Source organism: Anomaloglossus baeobatrachus, chromosome 6 (assembly GCF_048569485.1).
Source record: "Anomaloglossus baeobatrachus isolate aAnoBae1 chromosome 6, aAnoBae1.hap1, whole genome shotgun sequence".
Taxonomy (NCBI): Eukaryota; Metazoa; Chordata; class Amphibia; order Anura; family Aromobatidae; genus Anomaloglossus; species Anomaloglossus baeobatrachus.
In genome coordinates this window covers 253,111,320-253,130,416 of record NC_134358.1, presented here as the reverse complement: position 1 = coordinate 253,130,416, position 19,097 = coordinate 253,111,320, and the positions used below count along the sequence as shown (strand labels likewise).

Genomic DNA, 19,097 nt, shown 5'->3' with positions numbered 1-19,097 from the left:
CAGGACCGGAATGCTGAATGTGTCCTACTCAAACAATGGGTGAAGCAGCAGCAGAAGCCGTCCTCTGACACGCGGTCACGACTGTCCACCAGTACCCTGACCCTGCTCAGCCAATGGGATCATCTGATTCTGAGAGGAGTGCTATACCGGAGGATCTTCCTATCCCACATGCTGGAGGAGTGCCTACAGGTTGTAGTGCCAGCCCAAATGGCCCATGAGATGGTGGGAGAAGCACACAAGAGGAACGGCCACTTTGGAATAGACAAGACCTTCTGGTGGGTCCAACAGTCCATCTACTGTCCGGGACTCCGCAAGCTGGTTGAAGATGTCTGCCAAGCCTGTCGCACCTGTGAGCTTTATAAGTCCGCTGAACAGCATGCACCTGTCCAAACAGTTGAGACATCCCGGCCCCTTGAGCTGTTGATGGTGGACTACCTGTCGATTGGGACGGTGAGTGGTGGCTAGCAATACTGTCTGGTTATGGTAGACCATTTCACAAAATTCGCAGTTGCTGTTGCTACCAAAGATCAGACTGCCGAGTCAGCTGCGCGGGCCATCTGTCGACAGTTCATCCAGGTCTATGGGTGTCCGGAGAGGTTGCACTCTGATCAGGGGGCTTGTTTTGAAGGTCAAATTATCGAGGAGCTGTATCGGATGTATGGGATCCAGAAGTCCAGAACCACCCCTTACCACCCACAGGGGAATGGTGCGTGTGAGCGTTTTAACCGGACTCTACTCCAGTTGATCCGCACCTTAGCCGATGACAAGAAAGACCAATGGCCCCAATTCCTCCCGGATCTAGTGTGGGCCTACAACAATCAAGTCCACTCCGTTACGGGTTTTACCCCACACACCCTTCTCTTTGGCCGCCCAGGAAAAGGGGTCCATGACCTAAACCTGACCAGTCCTGAAAAAGATACCGGCGGTACCTATCCATCCTGGCTACACACTCATCGTCAGAAGATGGAAACTGCATACCGACTGGTAGGCCAACAAATCCGGGGCCAGAGACATGCTGACTCGCTCCCCGTACAGGAAGAACCCTTAGAAGTAGGACAGCTAGTCCTGGTTCGTATTAAGAAGCCTCAAGGAAAACTCCGAGCTAAGTGGGAAGCTGAAGTCTATCGGGTAGTTGAGCGCCCCTACCCTAATGGTCATGTGTACAGAGTCCGGGGCGAAGATAGCGGCAACTCTCGCACCTTGCACCGGAATATGTTGCGCCCCTGCCGATCCAGCCTGACTCCCTGACCACAGTACCCGGTGAGGACGACACTGCTGACATGACTGACACCATTGACATTACTCAGCATAGTGACCTTGTTGACTCCGGGACTGGTTACTCACCTGCGCAGACTGGCCCTCCCTCTAGGGAACTGACGGAGGTAGAGAGTGTAACCTGTGATAGAGTGGAGGGAAATCAACCTCTGCGGTGCACTACCTGCACCACTGCCGGGGTTCCTCCTGGGCAGTCTTATAGGGACCAGTATGTATGTCCCGCTTCTCAGCATCCCCCTGCCACAGCCTCAGTCCTCGCTGCCCTGGAACCTGTGAATGTTGACAGGGACTGCCAACCTTTCAGTGGGGGGGATATGTAACGAGGCGAGCAGCTCTAACTGTTTTATGACTGAAAAAGACATGGAGACTGACATTACACAGGATGGTGCTGCCACCTTGTGGACAAGTGCTGAAATTGCTCTAGGGGCGGACGCTGTAAAATCTGATCCCCTCCCACAGGCACTGGTTGTACAGGAAAAAAGTGCGGGAAAAAAGACACTGAGCTACTGGAGCTGTACCTGAACAGACCTGCCTCGGACTGCCCTCATCGCTGAAGTGTGAGGGATTGCCAGAACTGCTGCAGACGTGATACTGGACTCAAGGGACCTCCGGACCGTCTCCTTCCTCCATTCCAAAAGACTGTAAGCTAGTCCTCTGGTGAGAGGGCTGAAGATTTCCCCATCTCTGCTTCTTGGAGTCGCCGCCGTTTACCCGGAGTCCAGGCCTGCTACGTGGGAGCCCTCCCTCCTTGTGTTTTGGACTGGTAATATAACCCATAGGGCAAGTCAGGGACAGAATTCTTGTTTATCATTGCTGTTTTTTTTGTGTTCTGTGCCGTGTGTCTATGGTTAGAGACCCGGATAGCAAACCCTGGTTATGTGTGCTGCTAAGCCAGCTGTGTGTGCCATTGAGATGTTTACCAGTAAAGAAATGTACCCTTGCATAAAATCTGAGCGTGGGGATTTTGTTGGCGCAGATTATGGGAACTCAGCCGTGGTCTTACCCACGGCCACTTCAACACACTGGCTCTAAACTCGTGAGTGTCATGGCAGCATCTGACACTGTTCACGCTGCAGAATCTGACACTCCTCACTATGCCTCCTTTGGTGCTTCTGAGTTACACAGACAGGCTCAGGCGTCAGCCAGCTGTGTTCTCATTAGTGATTGGGCTTGCAGGAGTTAATTTCTGCTAGCCTTCTAGTTACCTCTTGGATCATACGTTGTGGAAGTCCTACCACAGTGATTCCCTGCTTTTTAAGATAGTGGAGCCTGTCTTCTTATGCCGACTATAGTTTTTTTGCTAAACCGGTTCGTGGGCTTTTGTATCCCAGTCCTGCTGATGATTGTATCACTTTGTGTGTGGAGTTGTGGAATTCTCCTCTTGTCTTGTTGTTTCCTCCCTGCATTTATTTTCCTCCTAAACTCTTTTTGTCTTATACCTCTGTATGTACTGTGAGATAGAGATTTGGTTTCTCCTGTTTGTCTATTTCTGTTGGCTTTATCTCTCTTGCCTCGGTCCTCCCCAGGGGTTGGGGGGAGGGGAGTATAAGATCAGGGCTGGTAAGGAGCAGGGCCAGGACAGACACCCTCACCATCAAAGGTAACTCTGAGATCAGGAATAGCTAGAGTACCCTAGCCTGGGGACCAGTCTAGGAACCCCTGTCCCCTGCTCTCCACCTACACCGTTACAAATACTGACCATGTAGAGGTATTATTGCACTTGTCTTTGAAAGAACTACATGCACATATAAAATTAATGGGGGATAAAATCCTGCTGACAGTACATCAGTACACATTAAACAATTTTACAATCAAAATGGAGATGTCAGACTGTCACATTATTTTCTCAGATGATATAATACAGGTTTGTATGGTAACATAACAGAACTGGGGGGCAAGTGCCGAGTCAACAGAGAGTTGCACCATATTCTTAATATGTTTAATATGTTGTCAACTTTGATGAAGCATTTGCAATATTTATTTGCTGCATTTAGTGTGTGTGTGTGTGTGTGTGTGTGTGTGTGTGTGCGTGTGTGTGCGTGTGTGTGTGTGTGTGTGTGTGTGTGTGTGTATTGTATGTTTTTTTGTGAAGGGGGATTGTTTTGCTGATTTTGTAATGGCTGCAGAAATCTAGATAATAAGTACAACTATGGACATGAGAATAATGCAAACGTGCAAATGTGTTTTTAAGCTTTACCACTGAAATGGAAAATACATAAGTATAGAAATGTTAAAAAAAAATCATTATACAGTAAATATCCACAATGATTTTTCAATAGCAAACAACAAAAATTAAAGGGATGTTCTAGAAGTAGCTTCTTGATCATATTGGCTAGCACTCCATTAAAATAATAAAGATTTATTTAGTCAGCCTCCACGAGTCCACTGCAACCTCTTTACTATTGCTTTCATTTTTGTTTACAGGCTTCAACAGTGACATCACATCTACAGTACAAATAACTGCTGCAGCCAATCAATGATCTCAGCCGCTTGTGTCCTCTACATTGGCAGAGCCGCTGAGCTCAGTGACCGTTTGCAGCGCTGATGTGCGCTGTAGTTGTGACGTCACCACTGCAGCCTTTGAACAACCACCAGAGCAGCGATGGAATAACATTGGACCCAAGGATTGTTGGCTAACAGCTCTTTTTTATCTGTTTTCTTTTTTTTAAGTACCAAACATTACAGTCAGATATTACTTTAAGATCTATAGCTGAAAATTGACATGTCTATATATCCAGCGTTTTTGTTGCTGATTTGATATCGGTAAAAAAAAGGGAAAGAAGGCTTATTATTGTACAAAAAAGAGTTAATTGTAGGTGAAAGTGTAGATAATTTCTAACACTATTGATTGTATGCACTAATTCTTTCCTGCATAGGGTAAACGATCCATACTTTCATTTACAACTGGTGGAACAGAAGAAATGTTCAGTAAAGAAGGCTTAAGTGGTGACATTCGATACCTTCTCTGGCCTATTCAAGTAAGTATTTGCAACTAAAGGGAACCTGTCAGCTGTTTCATGATGCCCGAACCACATGCAGCATGGGTCAGGCACTGGTGCAGTCATTTTAGAAAGGTATGTTGTATATTGAAATTTATTTTCAGAGAAAAGATACATTTAAAAGCCAGATCATGTAGTTTTGGTGTCTAGTCCAATAGGCCGAATTTCAGCAAGTCTCTCTCCGTCCCACTCTCCTTGAATGAAATGACCAGATTCTTGGTGTAGTCACCCCAGGCACATTGTAACAGGTCAGCTTTGAAATGTAAGCTGCTGCATTTCAGAATAAAACATGGCTGGCTTAAATAATGGAGGCAGTGTCTGATTCATACAGCCTGTGTTTTTTCTGCGGCATAAATCTGCTGTCGGGTTCCCTTTCAATAACATGTATCTATTCTTTCTTAAACATCCAGTATACCTTATGTGGCATAATATAAAGTATCATATTGTATGCTAGTATGTAATCAGCAGTTTCTTTTGTGCCTACAGAACAGAAAATTCCATTTTACAGTTTCACATTCTAAATACCACAAAGTTTTCATTTTATATTGTGAATGAGTTGTAATCTCTCTGTCTCTCTCCCAGTCTCTGTCTGTGTGTCGCTGTCTGTCTGTCTCGCTCTGTCTCTTTCCTTGTCAGTCTGTTTCTATCTCTCTGTCTGTATTTGCATCAGTCTATTTGTCTCAATCTATGTATCTGTCTGTCTCTCTCTCTCTCACTATGTCTTTTTGCCCGGCTGTCTCTTTGCCCGGCTGTCTCTTTGCCCGGCTGTCTCTTTGCCCGACTGTCTGTTTCTAGGTCTGTCTCTTTCCAGGATTGTCTCTTTCCAGGGCTGTCTCTTTCCAGGGCTGTCTCTTTCCAGGGCTGTCTCTTTTCCGGGCTGTCTCTTTTCCGGGCTGTCTCTTTCCAGGGCTGTCTCTTTCCAGGGCTGTCTCTTTCCAGGTCTGTCTCTTTACCCGTCTGTCTCTTTGGGCATTTGTCTCTTTGCCCAGCTATCTCTTTATCTGGCTGCCTCTTTTTAGGGCTGTCTCTTTCCCGTCTGTCTCTTTGCCCAGTCTGTCTCTTTGCCAGGTCTGTCTCTTTGCCCGGTCTGTTTCTTTGCCCGGTCTGTCTCTTTGCCCGTCTGTCTCTTTGCCCGTCTGTCTCTTTGCCAGTCTGTTTCTTTGCCAGTCTGACTCTTTCCAGGGCTGTCTCTTTCCAGGGCTGTTTCTTTGCCGTCTGTCTCTTTGCCCGTCTGTTTCTTTGCCCGGTCTGTCTCTTGCCCGGTCTGTCTCTTTCCAGGTCTGTCTCTTTCCAGATCTGTCTCTTTGGGCATTTGTTTCTTTGGGCATTTGTCTCTTTGCCCGGCTTTCTCTTTGCCTGTCTGTCTCTTTGCCGGTCTGTCTCTTTGCCGGTCTGTCTCTTTGCCGGTCTGTCTCTTTGCCGGTCTGTCTCTTTGCCGGTCTGTCTCTTTGCCGGTCTGTCTCTTTGCCGGTCTGTCTCTGTCTGTACATTTAATTGCATTTTGCAGAGAGAAATAAGTATTTGATCCTCTACCAACTATTAAGAGTCCTGGCTCCTACAGACCACTTAGACACTCCTAATCAACTGTTTACCTGCATTAAAGACAGCTGTCTTAAATTGACACCTGTATAAAACCCTCCTGTACACAGACTCAATTAATCAGTCAGACTCTAACCTCTACAACATGGGCAAGACCAAAGAGCTTCTAAAGATGTCAGGGACAAGATCATAGACCTGCACAAGGCTGGAATGGGTTATAAAACCATAAGTAAAATGCTAGGTGAGGAGACAACTGTTGGTGCAATAGTAAGAAAATGGAAGAAATACAAAATGAGTGTCAATCGACATCGATCTGGGGCACCATGCAAAATCTCACCTGGTGGGGTATCCAGGATCATGAGGAAGGTGAGAGATCAGCCTAAAACTACACGAGGAACTAGTTAATGATCTCAAGGCAGCTGGGACCACTGTTTCCAAGAAAACCATTGGTAACACATTACGCCGTAATGGCTTAAAATCTTGCAGTGCCCGCAAAGTTCCACTGCTCAAGGAGGCACATGTGCAGACCCATCTGAAGTTTGCCAATGAACACCTGGATGATTCTGAGTGTGATTGGGAGAAGGTGCTGTGGTCAGAGGAGACAAAAATTGAGCTCTTAGGCCTTAACTCAACTTGCCATGTTTGGAGGAAGAGAAATGCTGCCTATGACCAAAAGTACACCATCCCTACTGTCAAGCATGGAGGTGGAAACATTATGTTTTGGGTGAGGTTCTCTGCTAAGGGCACAGGACAACTTTACCGCATCGATGGGACAATGTATTTAGCCATGTACTGTAAAATCCTGAGTGACAACCTTCTTCTCCCCGCCAGGACATTACAAATGGGTCGTGGCTGGGTTTAACAGCACAACAATGACCCAAAACATACAGCAAAGGCAACAAAGGAGTGGCTAAAAAGAAGCACATTAAGGTCATGGAGTGACATAACCAGTCTCCATACCTTTATCCCATAGAAAACGTAAAGAGGGAGCTGAAGCTCTGAGTTGCCAAGCGACAGCCTCAAAATCTTAATGATGTAGAGATGATCTGTAAAGAAGAGTGGACCAAAATTACTTCTGACATGTGCGCAAACCTTGTCATCAACTACAAAAAACTGACTGCTGTGATTGCCATCAAGGGTTTTGCCACCAAGTATTAAGTCTTGTTACCAGAGGGATCAAATACTTATTTTTCTCTGCAAAATGCTAATCAATTTATATAATTTATACAATGTGATTTTCTGGATTTTATTTTGGATATTCTATCTCTCACTATTAAAATTAACCTACCCTTAAATTATAGACTGTTCATGTCTTTGTCAGTGGGCAAACTTACAAAATCAGCAAGGGATCAAATCATTATTTCCTTCAATCAATGTATGTATGTATGTGTTAGGGCCAGGTGGACGGGCAGACCCAGGAGGTGGATCCACTGGGCTGAACACCTCACCGAGGGCAAGGTGCCCGGTAGCCGGAGCACTAGCAGGACAGTCCGTTCAGAGGAGTGGAGTGAAGAAGTCCCTGGGACCACGGGGTCTCTGATGGTAGTCCGGGTGACGGAGCTCAGGTTCGGAGGCCGAGATGACGTCAGGCAGAGTCCGGAACCAATGGAGCGAGAAGGCGGGTCACCACAGGGATCGAAGATGGTAGGAACTGACGGGATGGCAGGCCGTCACCGTTCGGGTATCGTCAGGACCGGTTGGCGAGGCAGGAGCGGCTCTACGAGAGAGATAGGTGAGTATATCACAGGACACAAGGAGACCTGACTCCTAGCTTAGAAAACACGAAGAACAGGCCCTGCCCACTTGGAAAGGATCCCCCTATATACCCAGTACCTGATCCTTCAATATCCTGTTGGAGGACACTGGCCCTTTAAGAGAGGGTCAATGACCGCGCGCACGCCCTAATGCGCATGCGCGAGGCCCGGGTGCCAGAAGCCAGGGCAGGGAGCGGTGAACAGGAAGCAGGAGAGCCGGGCTGGAGCAGAGCTGCCGACGGGCGTCAGGAGCGGGGACCGGGCCGCCTGGGGACCGCAGGTGATGGGGCCTGGAGGCTGTGGAGCGAGGGACGCCTGGCAGAGGAGCCGGGGAGCGAGGCAGGGAAGCCGGGGAGCGTGGCAGGGGAGCCGGGGAGCGAGGCAGGAGAGCCGGAGAGCGTGACAGTACCCCCTCCCCCACGCCCCCCTCCCCGCAACCGGGACAGGAAGGCACGTATCAGAGGAGTACCCACATTCTCCCGGGGTTCCCAGGACCTATCCTCAGGACCATACCCTGCCCAGTCCACCAGGAAGAACTGTCGGCCCCGTACGGTTTTCATGGCCACGATATCCCTTACCGCATAGATGTCATCATCAGCAATAGGAGGAGGAGCCGAACTGGCAGCAGCGGAGAAGGGACCAAGGACAACCGGCTTGAGCAGGGAGACGTGGAAGGAGTTGGGTATCCTCATCGTGGCCGGGAGCTGCAGCTTGTAGGAGACCTCATTTATTTTGCTGAGGACTTTAAACGGCCCGATGTAGCGAGGACCCAGCTTGTATGATGGTAGCTTCAATCGGACGTACTTGGAAGCAAGCCAGACCAGATCTCCTGGAGAGAAACACGGAGGATCCAGACGCCTTTTGTCTGCGTGTCTCTTCATCCGCAGGGAAGCACGTCCAAGGGATGTCTTGACAGAGTCCCAAATTGTTGTAAAGTCACGGACTACAGCATCAGCAGCAGGGACATCCGAGGAAGAAGATACAGGTAATGGGATGGAAGGCTGAAGTCCGTAAATGACATGGAAGGGAGAGCTGGAGGAGGACTCACTGACGTGGTGGTTATGGGAGAATTCAGCCCAAGGAAGAAGTGTGGACCAGTCGTCGTGATGGGCGTTAACGTAGTGACGTAAGAAGGAGGTCAAGATCTGATTGACTCGTTCCACTTGGCCATTCGACTGAGGATGGTAGGCTGAAGAAAAGTCCAGAGTCACTCCCAGATGTTTGCACAGGGCCCTCCAGAAGCGGGAGGTAAACTGAGTTCCTCTGTCGGACACAATGTGAGATGGAAAGCCATGCAACCGGAAGATGTGCTGTATGTAAGCGTCAGCGAGTTCCTGGGCAGAGGGCAGTCCAGCCATAGGGACGAAATGAGCCATTTTGGAGAACCAATCCACCACGACCCATATGACTGTGTGTCCGGAGGACAGGGGCAAGTCCGTAATAAAGTCCATCGCAATGTGTTGCCACGGAACGGAGGGTATAGGCAGAGGCAGAAGACGACCATATGGCAGGTGTTTGGGTGTCTTGTTCCTGGCACAAGAGGAGCAGGCTGAGACAAAAGAAGCGACGTCCGTGCGAAGGGATGGCCACCAGTAGTGACGTACAATTGTACTCCATGTTTTCTTCTGACCAGCATGGCCGGCTATTTTCGAGGCATGGCCCCAGTGCAACACTTTTTGCCTGTCAGTCTCAGAGACATAGGTCTTCCCGGGCGGTATCTGGGCCAGGGTGACAGGAGCCACCGGAATGATCTTACTAGGGCAGATGATGGGCTGGGATGTCTCCTCCTCCTGCTCCATGGGCATGAATGACCTGGACAAGGCATCTGCTCGTACATTCTTGTCCGCGGGTCGAAAATGGAGCTGAAAATCGAACCTGGCAAAGAACAAGGACCACCTGGCTTGCCGTGGGTTCAGTCGCTGAGCGGACCGCAGGTATTCCAGGTTCTTGTGGTCCGTGTAAATGATCACGGGGTACACTGCTCCCTCCAGAAGGTAGCGCCATTCCTCCAGAGCCAGTTTGACTGCCAATAGCTCTCGGTCACCGATGGTGTAGTTGCGTTCAGGCGCTGAGAAGCTCTTGGAGAAGAAACCGCAAGTAACAATCTTCCCGGAGGAGGACTTCTGCATGAGCACTGCTCCGGCTCCCGAGGAGGAGGCATCCACCTCCAAGGTGAACTGTCGGTTTAACTCAGGACGGTGGAGCACAGGGGAAGAAGCAAATGCCTGTTTCAGGGAGCCAAACGTGGCGTCGGCCGCAGGTGACCAGTCCTTTGGATTAGCCCCCTTCTTGGTCAAGGCGGAGAGAGGCGCAGTCAGGGCAGAGAAGTGAGGGATGAACTGACGGTAATAGTTTGCGAATCCCAGAAAGCGTTGGATTGCCTTCAATCCGGAAGGAGGGGGCCAGTTGAGAATGGAAGAGACCTTCTCCGGGTCCATCTGCAGACCGGTATCGGAGATTACGTAACCCAGGAAGGGAAGAGAAGACTGCTCGAAGACACACTTCTCGTACTTGGCGTACAGATGATTCTCTCTCAGTCTTTGTAGTACCAGCTGCACGTTCTCTCTGTGGGTCTGGAGGTCCAGAGAGAAGACCAGGATATCATCCAGATACACCACCACACAGACGTAGAGAAGGTCCCGGAACACGTCGTTCACCAATTCCTGAAACACTGCTGGTGTGTTACAGAGGCCGAAGGGCATCACACAGTATTCATAGTGCCCATCACGAGTATTGAATGCGGTCTTCCATTCGTCCCCAGAGCGGATGCGGACCAGGTTATAGGCACCCCGAAGATCCAACTTGGTAAACACACGAGCATCTCTAAGCCGATCAAACAATTCGGGGATGAGCGGCAGGGGGTATTTATTTTTCACGGTGATCTGGTTCAATCCCCGGTAGTCAATGCATGGGCGTAGGTCGCCCTCTTTCTTCTTAATGAAGAAGAAGCCTGCTCCAGCAGGAGAGGAGGATCTCCGAATGAATCCCCTTGCCAGGTTCTCCGTGATGTAGGCAGACATGGCCCTTGTTTCAGCAGGAGACAGCGGATATATCCGTCCTCGAGGTGGTGTTGTTCCCGGGAGTAGGTCGATGGCACAGTCATAAGGACGATGTGGCGAAAGTACCTCTGACTCCTTTTTATCAAAGACGTCCGCGAAGGACCAATAGGCCGAGGGCAGTCCCGGTAGGGACTCCGGAACCGGAGGTCGTCGGATGGGCTGTATAGTCTTCAGACAGTTCTCGTGGCAAGAGGAGCCCCATCGAGTGATTTCACCAGTACACCAGCTGACTGACGGTTCGTGTGTCCGTAACCAGGGGAGTCCCAGCAGGATTTGATGGGACATGTGTGGGAGGACGTAGAGAGCGATGTTCTCGGTGTGCAGGGCACCGATACGTAGTTCCACCGGCTTGGTGATCCACGAGATGGTGTCAGAGAGGGGTCTCCCATCTACAGAGGCAATCATGAGGGGTTTGTCGAGTAGAGTAACAGGCACCTGGTACTTGTCCACCGTGGCCTGCTGGATGAAATTGCCTGCTGGCCGTGAACCGCGTCTCTCCCGTTGTCACTTGAACAGTCCACGTAACCGGGTCTGAGAGAGTCCCAGCACCTAGGGTGGCCTCTCCTACCAACCCTAGGCTTTGGAGTTTCCCGGCCTCTCTGGACAGGAGCGTAGAAGGTGTGTGCCCTCTCCGCAGTAGAAGCAGAGGCCCTTGGCGAGCCGTTCTGCTCGGCGTTGTTCGGACTGCCGCAAACGGTCAATCTGCATGGGCTCGTGGACAGAGACACCAGACGACGCTGACTGAAGTACGGCGGGCTTCTGCGGAGGAGAGGAATGCCGTATCGGACGTCTCTCACGGGACACCTCTTTGGATCGTTCCTGGAATCTGAGGTCCACGCGGTTGGCTAGTGCGATCAGGGCATCCAGGGTGGAAGGAACATCGCGGCCTGCCAGCTCGTCCTTAATACGGCTGGAGAGTCCTTCCCAGAAGGCGGCGGTGAGGGCTTCATTGTTCCATCCCAATTCTGAGGCCAAAGTGCGGAAGCGGATGGCATACTGCCCTACCGTCATGGTCCCCTGACGTAGCCTGAGGAGTGATGAGGCGGATGCAGCGGCACGTCCGGGTTCGTCAAAGGTGTTTCTAAATGCCTGCAGGAAGTCCTGCATGTTAGTGGTCACAGGGTCCTCCTTTTCCCACAAGGGGTTCATCCAGGCCAGTGCCTCACCCTCTAGATGGGACATCTCAAACGCCACCTTGGCTTGGTCGGAGGCAAACAAGTGCGGAAGCAGCTTGAAATGGAGGGAGCACTGGTTTAAGAATCCTCTGCAGGTCTTGGGATCTCCGGCATATCGGGGTGGAGAGGCCAAGCGGAGTTTAGAAGCTTCCAAGGTAGCCGCCACAGGAACCGTGGCCGTGGACTGTGCAGTAGCAACCTGAGACACCATGGACGTGGCAGATGCTTGCAGCGTGTGCAGGCGGGTATCCACAGAGGACATGAAGGCCAGCATGCGGGTCTGGGTCTCGCGCTGTCGTACGAGTTCCTGCTGCAGGGCGCCCAGCTGGGCCGCTAGTGCTTCGGCGGGATCCATGGCCTGTTCTTACTGTTAGGGCCAGGTGGACGGGCAGACCCAGGAGGTGGATCCACTGGGCTGAACACCTCACCGAGGGCAAGGTGCCCGGTAGCCGGAGCACTAGCAGGACAGTCCGTTCAGAGGAGTGGAGTGAAGAAGTCCCTGGGACCACGGGGTCTCTGATGGTAGTCCGGGTGACGGAGCTCAGGTTCGGAGGCCGAGATGACGTCAGGCAGAGTCCGGAACCAATGGAGCAAGAAGGCGGGTCACCACAGGGATCGGAGATGGTAGGAACTGACGGGATGGCAGGCCGTCACCGTTCGGGTATCGTCAGGACCGGTTGGTGAGGCAGGAGCGGCTCTACGAGAGAGATAGGTGAGTATATCACAAGACACAAGGAGACCTGACTCCTAGCTTAGAAAACACGAAGAACAGGCCCCGCCCACTTGGAAAGGATCCCCCTATATACCCAGTACCTGATCCTTCAATATCCTGTTGGAGGACACTGGCCCTTTAAGAGAGGGTCAATGACCGCGCGCGCGCCCTAATGCGCATGCGCGAGGCCCGGGTGCCAGAAGCCAGGGCAGGGAGCAGTGAACAGGAGGCAGGAGAGCCGGGCTGGAGCAGAGCTGCCGACGGGCGCCGGGAGCGGGGACCGGGCCGCCTGGGGACCGCAGGTGATGGGACGCCTGGCAGAGGAGCCGGGGAGCGAGGCAGGGAAACCGGGGAGCGTGGCAGGGGAGCCGGGGAGCGAGGCAGGAGAGCCGGAGAGTGTGGCAGGGGACCCGGGGAGCGTGACAGTATGTATGTATGTATGTGTGTATGTCCGCTAAAGAAATCTGCATCATCGCATTTACAATCACAAATTTTGCACAGCCACCTCATTTGACTCAGGGAACGTCATAAACTATAATTGAGGGGGAAATTGAACCCTGCGCTTTACAGTTATTCGCCAAAAAACTGCTTACATTAAAGTCAATGGAGCTGGGAGCTACAGGTCATTAATAGGAGCTCTGACTGGTTTCTATAGGCAACAAAGGACATTCTTAGTATAAAAAGCTTATGTGTCAGTTAATATGATTTTGGTAGAGAGACGAATAGAGAGAGAGACAAAGGGCTCATGCGCACGTAACTGCTGATTATTCTGCAGCAATTTGACACCACATGTGCACTTCAAATCGATGCAGAATGAATGCAGTATTTTTGTTAAAAAAAAGCAGAATTCATGCGCTCGGGATGCTGTGCCCACCATAGACAGAGTGGGAGCTGCACCCAGAACGCACAAATAATTGACATACTGCTTTTATGAACGCACGGATTTGGGTCAAAATTTTAGCACCCAAACCGCTGCGTTCATAAAAGCAACATGCGTACGTCTCATGCACAATCTTCATAGATTGTGCAAGGGGCGCAGGACGCATGCATTTACGCTGCAGTGCAATACGCAGCGTAAATGCATGAAATTCGGCAATGTGCGCATGAGCCCAAAGAGAGAAACAGAGAGATAGAGAGAGAGGCAGACAGGGAGAGAGACAGAGAAAGACAGACAGAGAGCGCGAGAGAGACTAACTCATACTGGAAAACCTGGAGTCATATCGGCACAAAGTCCAAGCATAGCACTCTCCACATCCAAAGTGGCAACATCTGGCACAGCTACTTCAAAGGCCTCTACAAGAATATACCAGAAGAAGACCTAACCCCAAAACAGGAGCACCTAACCACTAAACTCAGGGACATGGAGGAGACAATCAAAGACTTCCAAAATCCTCTGGACATACCAATCAGGGTGCTGGAAATAAAAGACAGAATCAAATTTATGGAATGCAAGAAGGCTGCGGGCAGTGACGACATCCTCCCAGAGATGATCAAATACAGTTCTCCAGATATACATGCAGCACTGGCTAAACTATTCACCCACGTCCTGAGTGCCGGCTACTTCACAAAGAGCTGAAATCAAGGTCTCATAACGCCCATCTACAAGAATGGAGACCGATATGATCCAGCAAACTACAGAGGGATCTGTGTTAACAGCATTCTGCGAAAACTGTTTAACAGCATTATTAATAAAAGGATCATCACCTTCCTCACCCAGCGGGACACCCTCAGCAGAAGCCAAGCTGGGTTCATGCCAAACCATCGCACCACGGACCACATTTACACCCTGCAAAGCCTCATCAAGACCCACGTCCACGGCAAAAAACAGGGGAAAATATTTGCATGTTTTGTGGACTTCAAGAAGGCTTTTAACTCAGTGTGGTATCCAGGCCTGTTCCTTAAACTCCTAGAGAGTGGAATAAGTGGCAGAACCTACGACGTGATCAAGAGCTCATACACTGAGAACCGATGCAGCGTGAAGGTGAACGGAAAGAGGATGGCCTTCTTCCGGCAGAGCCGCGGGGTAAGACAGGGCTGCAGCCTGAGCCCAACTCTATTCAATATCTACATAAATGGACTGGCCTCAGCCCTGGAATCCTCCCCTGCCCCAGGTCTCAGCCTGCATGACCGAGAGGTGAAGATCCTGCTGTACGCAGATGACCTCCTGCTGCTTTCCCCATCCAAGAAAGGCCTTCAAGATAGCCTGGCTGTGCTAGAAACATTCAGCACCACATGGGCTTTGCCCATCAACCAAAATAAGACCAAAGTCATGGTGTTTCAGAAGAGGAATTATAACGAAACCTCGACTCCCTTCCTCACACTAAATGGCACCACGCTGGAGAAGACCAGCAGCTTTACCTACCTCGGTCTGGAGCTAAGTCAAACCGGAAGCCGTAAGCAAGCAGCAGAGACCCTAAAGAAGAAAGCATGCAGAACCTTTTTTGCTATCAGAAGACAACTGTACCACCTCAAGCCACCGGTGAGAGTCTGGCTCAAGATATTCAACAGTGTCATCACACCTATAATGCTGTATGGCAGCGAGGTATGGGGCCCAGTGACCTATCCAGACCAGACAAAGTGGGATTCCAGCCCAACTGATGTCTTCCATCTGGAGTTCTGCAAATATCTCCTCCAAGTCCATCGCAGCACCTCAAACATAGCCGGTCGGGCAGAGCTGGGCCGATTCCCCTTATGGCTCAGTATACACAAGCGGGCGCTATCACACCAGGTGCACATACAGAACAGCAACCCTAGATCCTACCATCATAAAGCCCTGCTGAGCCAGAGCCCAGAGGAAGCCAGGAACCCTGGCATCCAGTCCAGCCAAAGTCAGCTACACACCCTGACAAAAGCCCAAATAAAAGAGAGCTGCAAGATGCAATACATAGAGGATTGGTAGAGTGAATTAGAAAACTCCCAGAAACTCACCATCTACTGGTCACTGCGAAGGGACTACACTCTGGCCCCATATCTGGAAAGGTTACACCACCCCAAAGACAGGCAGACCCTGAGTCTGTACAGACTGAGTGCCCACAGCCTAGAGGTGGAAACAGGGCGGCACCGAAAGACATACAAGTCACGGGAGAACAGACTGTGCCAGCACTGCCAGCAGGGGGCCCTGGAGGACAAGGCACATTTCCTACTGCACTGTGACAAATACTCAGCAGTGAGGGACTCCCACTTCCAGAAACTTACCGCTCATATCCATCCATGGACGAGGAGAGGAAACTCTGCATCCTACTAGGGGAAGAAGAATCAATGGTGGAGATCGCCGCCCAATATGTCATCACATGTCATAAGATGAGGGGTACTAAAGACTTCCAAATGTACCATCATTCCCCAAGTTGTGGCCCCAACACCCCATCCCCACAACCCTAACCCACTCCCCTGTCACACTTCTTTTCTTGCTTTGGCAATGCTAATTGTTTTTTGGTCCTGCCAATAAAGCCTATTTGATTTGATTTGATTTGATTTGAGAGACAGAGAAATAGAGAGGCAGACAGGGAGAGAGACAGCCAGAGAGAGAGGCAGACAGGGAGAAAAACAGACAGAGTGAAACAGAGAGACAGAGAGAGACAGAGGGAGACAGACAAAGAGAGAGAAAGGCAGACAGAGAAACAGAGAGAGATTGATAGATAGAGACAGACAGACAGACGGATAGAGAGACAGAGAGAGACAGGCAGACAGGGAGAGAGACAGAGAGAGAGACCGACAGAGAAAGACAGACAGACAGAGAGGGAGACAGACAGGCAGAGAGTGAGAGTGGGAGAGAGACAGACAGGCACTTAGTTACTATCCCAGGCAACGCCGGGTATACAGTATATGACTACTGCAATACCCCAGTATATTTCTTTTTTTATTATTGTTTCTGCATTGAGGTAAATCAAGATATGAAGTCAATACACTAAATATATTTATTGTTGCTTTCCTCAGCATGGCATAATGCACTTCTGTGGATTTGAAGTCCTTACTCCTCAAATATCATATTCACCAGAGTATGTGAGTGAAGAAAGAAGAAAAGAAATGCTGAATAATTGGTCCGAAAGACTAAAAAAAATTTGGGATGAAAATCCTATAGATTGTACACCGCCTTGGTATTTCCACTAGATATTTGATGTTTCTGTGAAACAGCAGATCTAAAGCTATGTTCACAGCTGTCGTCTTTGGAGCGTTTTTTTTCTGCAGCCAAAACCTTCATTCTTGGCAGTAAAAACACTGTGGATAAAATGCAGCAAATTTTTCAGGTGGATCAATGTTAAGAAATTACGTTTTTTTCATCAAAACCGTTGGAAAAATGCAGCCCAAATGTTATTCTGTGTTTTTGCCCTTTCTCATTGCTTTTTAGGGGTTAAAACAACAGCGAAAAAATGCTGCAAAAAGACTGCACATTGATAAGCTGTAGATTTTAAAAAACACTGGAGTTCTTAAATTGTCAGGAAGAAAAAAAACTGTGTGCACAAGATTTCTGAGATCTAATAGCTTTTGCTGGTTCTATAAAACACAGCTTCTTTTTTTGCAGAGAAGAAAAAAAAATACTTAAAAAACGCAATGTGTGAACATAGCCTAATAAACTATCCTCATTTTTTTCCCCATATTTCCTCAAAACTATTGTTTATTTAAACCCTGAAAAAGAAAGCAGTAAAAAGGATCTGGTTAAAAACAGCAGCCTTATATTTACATTCCTAAGTTATTATTTCAAGTGCTGTCATTTTCTTAAGTACATATTGTAAAAAAGCAACTGAAAATAGATTTGAATACAAAAGACTGGATACTCACCTGCTGTGCTGCTTCCCAGAAATCAACTGATTGCCGTTCACAGAAGGAAGCAAACATTACTATCACCATTACATATGACTAAATTAGTCATTTCCTGCATTTTTAGACAAAACATATTACACTGTAGATAAAAAAAGCTAAATCTTGCATAATAAATGTCATAAACTGATATTAGTCATCATACTAATTTTATTACTATAATAAAATTCTCTAATATTGTTTCCATAGGCCGTTAGGTATATGGTAAGGACGATTCCCGATAGAAACATCTGTATATATATTATTAGGGAGTAAGATTTTGGGTTAGATATCAAATGGATATGCTATAAGATAAATACTTAAATTGAAAAACTCTAAAGAGCTAGACAGAAAGTAATAATGCATGTAAGGACTCTTAAGGTGAATGGTAAATGCTTGGTGGGAATTTATATTGGTTCCCTCCCTTATGTTGTAGGGAATCCCGTTAAGATTTCTTTTTAAGGGAATCACTTATTGTTTATATCAGATTTTTGCGTTAATGTTTTTTGGTACTGATATCTTCCATATTACAGTCTGTATTGAAAAATAAAAACAGAAATCTTGAAATTTTCATACTTGTCACTGCAGCTATTGTAGACTCTAACTTCCTGTTATTTTCAGAAAATACCACATGAATACCTGATAAAGCTATGCAAAAGTCATTGTATACAGAGGGGGAGCCGTGTCAGGTTATCACGCTGGAAACAAGAGGAGCCCAGCAAGCGACACAACACAATGGATACAGCAGAGAAACAATACAACAGATGGCCCTTGTGCTAGGAAGATTGGGCGGGGTCACCTCCTAACACTTACCTAATGCTGATCCCTGCACTCCCCAACATCCCTAGACGGGTCTTTCACCCATGCGCCATCATGTGCCTAGGCCCTCACTGGCCTTGAACTTACCCTGATCAGTGTGAAGACCAGCGAGACAGTAGTCTCACCACTACGATGAAAGAACATGAAGAAGCTAAGACAAACAGGGGAAAGACAGAATAAACAGTTCTCTACAGCTACTCAAGCAGGAAGCTTCTCTGCTGCAACAGAAACAACACCTCAGCTTCTCCAGGGCTTGGTTCCTTCAAAGTAGTCAGCTATAGAATAAGCTATAGCCGGCATGGGAGAGAGTGAGAAGTGAGTTTCTATAGTGGAAGGACATGGCTGCAACTGAAATTAACAGCTAAGTCAGTCTCAGCAGGAGAGAATAGAGACCTTAGGCCCTTCAGCACCAAATGTAATTAAATACACTCCTATTTAGAATAAGCGATAAGCAGATTCTACAACATATCTGCAATCAACCAAACACTGAGACCTTCTGATCTCTGTTTCCCCCTAAGTTTTCAGTAGGTTGCAACACACTGGTGACACAGGTGTGAGATAGTGAATCCTGAGTAATCAGCTGTGTATCAAGGTGTTACCTGTTATTATAATCTGGTCTCTGATGATAAGGAGCCTGCTGAAAACTGTTCCTGAAAGGACAGGATGTATGACTATAAAAAAAAGCCCCAGTGGCCACTGTGAAAACTGCACATTTTCTAATTTAGTATTTGTCTTTTTAATTATAATCATGAAGTAAAAAAAAATGTTTTAAAAAATATAAATGTAGCACAAAAGCTTGTCTTAAACAATAGAGTCATTTTCTGATGACAGCTTCCCTTTAAATTTGTGGGTGTGTCATTGCTGGCCTGTACACTGCATAATCAAGAGGCCGAATAATCTAGATTAAGTTCAAACTACCTGTACATTTTACATATGGACAATGCTCTGCCATTGAGAGTCTTTCCTTTACA

General features: G+C 48.4%; 1 protein-coding gene across 2 annotated transcripts in view; it reads left to right on the top strand.

Annotated features, from left to right (window-relative positions):
• Window positions 1–18,645, top strand: part of NQO2 (N-ribosyldihydronicotinamide:quinone dehydrogenase 2) — a 57,440-nt gene extending 38,795 nt beyond the window's left edge. Inside the window, exons 5-6 of one of the 2 annotated variants that reach the window (XM_075314811.1) lie at window positions 4,152–4,253; window positions 17,929–18,645. In XM_075314811.1, the coding sequence (XP_075170926.1) occupies window positions 4,152–4,253; window positions 17,929–18,087 (261 nt within the window). In that variant the 3' untranslated portion in view covers window positions 18,088–18,645. Of the gene's footprint in view, window positions 1–4,151; window positions 4,254–16,446; window positions 17,879–17,928 lie in introns of those variants that run through there. The other variant, XM_075314810.1, reaches the window with a different exon arrangement.
• The last annotated feature ends 452 nt before the right edge of the window (window positions 18,646–19,097 follow it).